This window comes from Rhincodon typus, chromosome 27, assembly GCF_021869965.1.
Source record: "Rhincodon typus isolate 14 chromosome 27, sRhiTyp1.1, whole genome shotgun sequence".
In the NCBI taxonomy this organism is placed as follows: domain Eukaryota; kingdom Metazoa; phylum Chordata; class Chondrichthyes; order Orectolobiformes; family Rhincodontidae; genus Rhincodon; species Rhincodon typus.
The window spans coordinates 42,691,336-42,699,982 of NC_063358.1; the positions used below are offsets into that span (position 1 = coordinate 42,691,336).

At 39.9% G+C, this 8,647-nt stretch overlaps 1 protein-coding gene across 7 annotated transcripts in view; it reads left to right on the forward strand.

The window, feature by feature from the left end:
* Nucleotides 1–8,270, forward strand: part of nfyc (nuclear transcription factor Y, gamma) — a 99,678-nt gene extending 91,408 nt beyond the window's left edge. For all 7 annotated transcript variants that reach the window (XM_048612985.1, XM_020530216.2, XM_048612986.1 and 4 more), the window contains one exon: nt 2,547–8,270. In XM_048612985.1, coding sequence (XP_048468942.1) covers nt 2,547–2,666 — 120 coding nt within the window. In that variant the 3' untranslated portion in view covers nt 2,667–8,270. The remainder of the gene's footprint in view (nt 1–2,546) is intronic.
* Nucleotides 8,271–8,647: the final 377 nt, after the last annotated feature.

Genomic DNA, 8,647 nt, shown 5'->3' on the forward strand with positions numbered 1-8,647 from the left:
ATCAATTTCCCAACTTTAGTTAGACAAAACTGAAACCATTGTTTTTGGTACCTGCCAGTCTCCTAATGCTATATGACAGCAATTCTCATCAGCCTGCATGCCAATAGGGTTAACAACCCCCTTCCCCTCCCCCTTTTCTGATGAAGGGTCTAGGCCCGAAACGTCAGTCTTTCTGCTCCTATGATGCTGCTTGGCCTGCTGTGTTCATCCAGCCCTACACCTTGTTGTCTCGGATTCTCCAGCATCTGCAGTTCCTACTATCTCAGGGTTAACAATTAGATGTCCACAAAAAGCAAGACAGATCCAATCAGATAATTGCTGCCCCCTCAGTCCACACTCAGTCATAAGTGATGGAAGGGGGCATCACCAGTGCTATCAAGTGGCGGTTACTCAACAATAACCTTGCTCAGTGATGGTCAATCTGGGTTCTGTCAGGGTCAGTCACTCCTGACCTCATTACAGCTTAGTTCAAACATAGACAAGAGTTAAAGGTGAGATGAGAGTGACTGCCATTGACAACATAGCAGCAATTTTACTGAAGCCTGAGAAAAACTGGAATTGAAATGGGGAGGGAATGCAGGAAACTCTTTGGTTAGAGTTTTATTGGAACTGGTACAAAAGATGATGATTGTGATTGTTGATTGTCAGTCATCTCAGCTGCAGGATGTCTCCACAAGAGTTCCTCAGAGTAATGCCTTTAGCCCAATCATCTTCAACTGCCTCACCAACGATATTCCCACCCATCACAACATCAGAAGTTGCGGATGTTCTTATGCAATCATTAAAGCTCAGCACCATTCATGACTCCTCAGCTACTAAAACCGTGTCTAAATGCAGCAAGACCTGGACAGTATCCAGGGTTTGGCTAACCAGTGCCAACTATAATCATGCCATACAGCTGATCAGCAATGACTATCTTCAACAAGAAAGAACTTAACTATCTCCCCTGACACTGGCATCACCACCTCCCACTATCAACATCCTAAGGATTACCATCGACCAGAAACTGAATTAGAGCAGCCATATTAACATTGTGGCTGCAAGGGTGGGTAAATTCCCCCCTAAGTTCTGAAAGCCTGTCAGCTTTCTGCGAGACACAAATCACAGTGATGGAATACTTTCCACTTGCTTGGATGGGTGCAGCTCTACCAGCAGTCCAGAAAAGTAAAATTCCAGAAGCTCAACTCTAATATGGACAAAACAGCCTGTTTGATCACCCCGTCCACTACCTTCAACATTTGCTCCCTTCCTTGTCTATGCACTGAGGCAGTGGTGTGTACCATCTGCCAAATGCACTGCAACCACTCGCTGATGCACATTTCACAGCATCTTTCAAACTTGCAGCTAAACTATCTCAAAGGACAAGGGCAGTAGATACGTGGGAACGTAACCACCTCCTCTGAGTTACCCTCCATCCTAACATGGAAATATATCACTGTTCCTTCACTGTCATTAGAACAAATTCCTGGAATTCACTTTTTTCCAGTGCTGGCTGTGTACCCATACTAGAAAGATTGCTGTGATTAAAGAAAATGGCTCCCCACCATCTTAAGATCAATTAGGGATAGGCAATAAATGCTGGTCTAGTGGCGCACACATCCCATGAAGGAATTTTTTAAAATGATACTGTCACATGCTGTCAAACAGCACGTTTGACCCAGCTTCTTCTCTTTCAAAGATCTTTTTTTTTTTTTTTAAAAGGTAATTCTGCCCCACAACATTACCATCTGGGCTTAAAAAGATACTGCGGCAATTTTGAAGAATTGTACCAGTGTTATCCATCAGTCATCATCTAAAAACAGATTGTCTTTTCTTGCTGTTTGTTAGAGTTTGCAGTTTGTATCTTGGCTGCTACATTTTTTAACAATAACGTTACTGCATTTAATAGTAGATGATGCAGAACCAGCTTTATGCATTTTGGGATTTTCTAAGATTGTGAAAAATGCATTATCTTTTCTCTTTAGTCCACTGTATCTTTAGTTGACATTTTCACCACAAACTTCAACTTATTCAAAAACAACACGGACACGTCCTCGAACCATTTTGTGCTTGTCCAAGCTCCAGTGTCATCCTGTACTGTGGAAGTTTACTTCTTCAATATTTCACCTTCTAGCTCTACTTCATTATTTTAGTGATTTTTCTGCCTTGTAGCTTGACACATTCACAGTTTCTGATATATTGAAGTGCCACCATGGTAATGGGGGAATGCTCATTCAATAACTGTACCCCTGCCCACTTGCACCCAACTTTAACACCACCTTTTCTGCTGTCAGAAAATGACTCCACATTTGTCACTGCTTTGTCGTGCATACCTGAACCCCATCTTCATTTCCGATGCTCGTGTCTATTTTACTTTGCTTCTTGTGGTGATATTGAGATTAAAGGACGTTCATATGGAACGTGCCAGTAAGCGTTGGCTTGCTTTGAGATTCCCTGCACCTGGACATCTTAGAAATCATGTCTTTATTTGTCTGTTGTGTGCAGTTATTGTTCAGTTTATGCACATTTATCATATATATCAATGTATTTTGTTTTGTTCCCTGCAGCAACTGTACCAGATTCAACAGGTTACCATGCCAGCAGGACAGGACATCACCCAGCCTATGTTCATCCAGTCCACAAATCAGACTACAGATGGGCAGCCTACTCAGGTTACAGGGGAATAGTGCAAAGATTGTACAGCTGAAATCAACTGCCACAGAAGCCATTGTATAAATAGTAAAGTCACTAAATAACCAGGATGGAAAATGACTCTTTTGAAATTTTCTTTTTCCGTTGCATTGTGCTAAGTAAAAATAATTGTACATAAGTAAATTGCAATAAACTCCTTCCGAGTAATGCTTTGTAAGGACAGGTAAAAAGGAGGGTTCCTACCTGTTCTGATCACCCTGTACCATCATTGATCATATCGCTGTTGTTTTATTCATGTGTACAGTGTTGTTTTTCACCAAGGTTAATCAGCTTTTTCTTAAAAAAAAAAAATAATGCAGCAAATCTGAGTTTAAAATAGATCAGAGTTATATGGAGGTAAACCTGTAAGTTGTGTTCCTTGGTTCACATATCAGAAAGTCTGCTCCACAATTCCTCCGTAACCGGTTTATAAACCAGAGTTCCCAGTCAAACCAGTGAATGCTGAATCAAGACCTGTTTATGTAAATTGGTCAAAATTGAGCACTGATCATTGAGAGATGCTCATAATGAAACATTATCAGGGACAGTTCCACATCGATGAAAACATGTATTTATATTGGGCTTTTAACAGTGGAATTCCATAGGAGTGTTACAATAGAAAATATGACCAAAGGTTAATAGAGGAAAATGAGGTGTAGTCAGAGTTGCAGGGAGCAAATTCATGGACGAGGGGCTAAACAACTGAAGGCACAGACACCAGTGGGCCACTGATTTAAATTGATGGTGCTGAAGAAATTCAAATTAGATGAGTGCAGATTCCTTGGAAGGTTGTAGGCTTGAGGTTATAGCAATAAGAAGGAATGAGTCCTTGGATGGATTTGAAACCAGGATGAAAATTTAAAAATCAAGACTAACATTGAGAGTGTTGTGTAAATCAGGGACCAGTCGTCTCCAGAGAGGAGTAAAAAGAGACTTCTTAGAGAATGCCGATGAAATGTTGAACAATGTTTGCAAACTGTGCTCTCCAACCCAACAACTACAGTCTCCTATAGCTGTTGCAAAAATGGGATTAAACTTTAAATATTTAATAAGATATGTACATTACTGGCTATATTAGCATTTGTTTCTCACCTCTAGTTGTCCTTCCATCTAATCATTTTACTTATTTAAGCAATCTGTTTAATGTTTACGAAATGCTATGGAGTTTAGGATGTTGGTGTTTACAGTAACCATCTCTTTACTTGTATCTAACTGTGATAACCATGAGTGAGCTGCACAGGGTCATGAAGATGAGGTAATTGGTCAGGTATTGCAACTTACCTGATACTTGATGGATACTTGTTCTAATCCAGTCACAAGCTGCTCCTCCTCCACTCCCAATCTCCTTTTGTTGGCTCTCAAATGTGCAGTGTGGCTCCAGAAAGGACATTGGGCATTTTCTTTACAGTGCTGGAGGTGGAGTCCAGCACTGATGATCTGGCATGCTCTTGGCAGCTTTTGAAATGTTATTATCCTGGTATCTTCCTTTTTCCTGGTTCATATCACAAAATCGATATGGTTGAGGGAAGCCCTTCCATCCATGCAGCAAACCTCAGTTTCAATACACTGGAGCTGGAGGAACACAGCAGATTAGGCAGCATCAGAGGAGCAGGAGAGTTGACGTTTGGGTCGGGACTATCCTACCTCTAACCCTATCTCCGAACAATCCTCAGTTTCCCTAGTGCGGCATCCATATTTCTTGAAAATTTCCAAGGTTTTGCTTCCATTTGTCTGCAAAGAAGCTGTATGTTGATACCTGTATGATAAACATCTGGCTTCAATCCTACCCCTCGGTTGCCATTTTATGAATTTGAAACTGTCTGATTGACCTTGTGAATTTGGTTTTCCATTTGTTTTCTATGCTTGCTATACGATGATACATGTGCTCCTTTGCTGGAGGCTAAACAGTCCCAGTTTCTCCATCATTCCTTGTATCTGAGAACATTGACACTAGGATTGACTCCTGAGAATTTCTCTGCTCTACTTCCAACACTTTGGTATCTCGCTGTTGTGTTTCGGTCATCTAAAATCTGATGAAGAAATATTCTGTATAGTATTGTACTCAACATGATCTCAACTGCTTCAACTATGTACTTGAATATTGCTACTGATATGTACTATAGTATTCATTCACCTAGCATTGGCAGCCCTGATGGAGTTGACTTTTATTGCTGAGCTACACTTACCTGGGAAGTTGGTCATGGGCTGCCTTTTCCTGCAGTACTGTTACACAGTTTAGATCTAATTTAGTATTGAACTTCATTGAACCTTGTAGGCCTCTTTGAAATCCCTAACTAATTTGACACCATTCATGGACTATCGGTTGTTTTTCTTTCCTCTGTATAGACTGTTAGTATTACTTAGTCGGTTTCTTCACTGTTCAAGCAGTTTGATTTGCTAGACTTTCATAATTTCCAAGGTTTCCATTGTTGCTAGTCTGAATAGGGTAGCATCCTGTATACAGCTTGAACGTACAATTGAGTTTCTGTATTTTCAAATGGGATGAACAGGCCTATTATAAGAGTGCTGTATACAGCGCATCCCAAAACCCTGAGTCATTCTGTATTTATTAAATTTAGATCATTTTGTGTTAATTAATGGGGAGTAATTTGTTCCAGTGATCCTGGCTATGGATTGGTCAGCACTGAGACAAATGTTGACTTTGAATGAACAGAAAAATTTCAGTTTTGAAAGAATGAAGGCTTTCAAGAATCCTTATGTATTGTTTAAAAAAGATGTTCGTTTTCTATTCATCCTGAGCAGGTCAGGCTTAATTTCAATTTGTTTTAATCCTGCTAGTTCCACAGTGAATAACGCATCACTGGAGTCGGTTCATTAAGCCCATCATGTTTGCGCCTGCTCTATGAAAGAGCTATCTAATTTAATCACACTTTCCATAAAGCCCTGCAAATGTTTTTCAGTTCAAATATTTTTCTAATATCCTTTTGAAAATGTTATTGAATCTGCTTTTAACACTCTTTGAGACAGTACTTTCACATATATATTTCTCCTGTTCCTTCAAGTTCTGTTGCCCACTACCTTAAATCTATGTTCTGACTACTGGCTTTCTGCTTTTGGAAGCTGTTTCTTGGACATGGAGCAGGTCATAAATTCTGAGCATTACTCAGGATAGCCTTGAAGAATGATTAAAGCAAATCTAAGTAATATTAACACAGGACAGAGCAATAGTGGGTTTTCTTCAAATTAGACTTAGCTGTGCTTGCATTGGGACTGGGCACAACATTTCCCAGGTGTCATAAATTATTCTTTATGCACGTCAGCTGGTTTGTGCTACTCCTCCTTGACTGCACCTGAAGGAATTTAGTTCTTTAGAAATTGAAACTTTGTTCTAATGAGTTTGTGAAGATGAAGGTTTGGATGTAAAGTTAGGCTGAGATCACACTATGGATCTAATAGCTAAATATATGGAGAGGACCATACCTGACCTGCATGAATCCTCTGCCTGTTGTGCTTCACATCTTGAGACCTTCATTTGTCTGGGCACCCTGTATTACGCAGGGAGAAACCACTTTTGGTTGTCATTAGTGAAGCTCTGTTTGAAAGTGCAATGCATGTGACTTCTGGGTCAGGAGGTGATTGGATTTGTTCATAATGCCTCCCCCACTCCCCTCCCTAACTGCCACCCCAATAAAAAGTCGTGATGTGGGGGCGCCGCTGTTGGATTGGGGTGGATAAAGTCAGAAGTCACACGTCACCAGGTTATATCAAACAGATGTATTTGAAATCACAAGCTTTCAGAGCGTAGCCCCTTCGTCAGATGAAGTGAGAGAGAAGCACACAGACACAGAATTTATAGACAGAGAGATCAAAAGATCAAAAGATCATACAAATGGTGTGAGTGGAATGTCAAATAATAAGTCCCTGCTGGTGATCCGAAGTGTTAGTTGGTGTGAGTAAAGTGTCAACAGCTGAATAACAAGTGAAGTGACCTATAATCTGATTAAATGAGCTTGATAAAGGGGCAGCGCTTTGAAAGTTTGTGATTTCAAATAAACCTGTTGGACTATAACCTGGTGTTGTGTGATTTCTAAATAAAATGCTTACCACTGATTCCTATCTTAAGCCATACGTAAAGATTGACTCCATTGGCCAGATACTCGAGGGCAGTTGCAGTGTTGAAATTTTAACCCAGCAGGATTCAATATTTTTGTTGGGGATCAGAGTGGAAGTATTCTAAAATGATACTGGAACCTGATGTTTTACAAGTTTCTGAAACTAGATTTCCTTCATTTTGTTGCTGAAAATATATTTTGACTGTTGCCAAACAGTGTTTGTTTGCTATTATACTTTACAAATCCCCAATACAAACTCCTGTTTTCTTCCTTCGTGATTGGATAGCTCCTTGCCAGATCTGTTTGTAACTCAAAATCACATTGACAATCCTGAGATTCTGTGTGGGAACAGACCAACTCTGGCCTTAACCCTTTGCTTGCCTAATTTCTTCATTTCCTATCATGTGTAAATTTATCAAAAAAATACTAAGTTCCATTGAACAGCAGCTAAATTGTGCCCAACCTGATTAAAGAACCACACAGGTGATGGACACAGACCAGAGGCCCTCAGTTCAGTTCAGTGTGCTGAATTAAGTGATCTTGGCAATACTAAGTACATATAATACGGTCAAACATGCCACATCTAGGTTCGAGATGGGGGATAATTATGCTGCAGTATTCCCCCAGCAGTGATGGAAGATACTTTCAGGTGAGAGGAGCATCAGGAGAGGCCCCTGCCACTTGATTATTGTTGGTGACCATTTTATTAGCAATGGTCCTCTCCTGTGTGTGAATAAGTTGATAAAACCTGAAGCGACTGTGTGATGGTGAGAAGATCATGAACTGGACATTGCAATGTTTAGAAAAGCTGATTAATTTTGTGTGACATTTGTGCTTCATTTCAGTTTTATAAACCACAGTTTATTGTAAGGAGTATTTGACTTTGTGTGTGCATTAAAAATAATGTTTATTTGATTTCATCCATGTCTCCAATCGTTCCCATTTAACACCCACATCTCCCCCTCTAGCAATGACTCTCTTCAAATCTTATGTCCTCGTTTGATTTTCACTAATGTATCCCCATTCTTTCTCCTCTAGCCATGGTTTTCAGTCCACACTTATGCTCAGCAGCCCCCCCACCACCCCTGATATTTAATCTGACAACAGCACTTCCTTTCCAATGGTAATCTCATTCAATACACGTCCCATATCTGCCTTTCCTCTGTGTTGGGATGACCCAGTGTCTGTACAAGAGCTTCCATATCTGTCCTTGTTTTAAAAAAAACGCTAAGGAAGAGTTACTCGGGAAATTGTAACTCCCCAGTCAGGGTTGAGGACCTGGGGATGAAACTGCTTCTCTCTGATATGTTTTTATGCCTTTTCCAGGGTGATGAGAATATTCTAATTATATGTGTACCCTATGTTACAGTTTCTCACTCTCCCTCTGAGTAATTGCACTATTGTGTGAAACACTGAGTGCATTTGTTGTTGCTTCAAGCTGTCTTAAGAATTTTCTGATATCTGGAATCTTTGGTATTAGCACATTTTTACTTTATATGCCTTTAGAAATAAAAACCTTTTGTTATAGCACTATTGTTGAGCTTTGATTTTAGGACTGGTAGAATGTGATAGTGGAGTGGCTAAAGAAACCTGCACATCAGATGAGTTTTTGATCTATCTTGTCTCCAAGACAAGAGCAAACCAAAAATAGTTACACTCCACTTAGCTGTGGTACATGACTTCAGGTATTTCACTTTTTTTTTGTTGCTGTTTATGGAAACTTGTGCACGAGTTATCTGCTTTGTTTTCCTATATTACAAGAGTGACCACATTTCAAAATTACTTCATTGGCTATAATATAAAATGCTTCAGCAATCAAAACGTCCTAATATTGGGAAAGGCACTATTAAGATGGAGGGTCGTCCTTTAAATACATTTGTCCTTCTGGTTTATAGCCTGAGCCA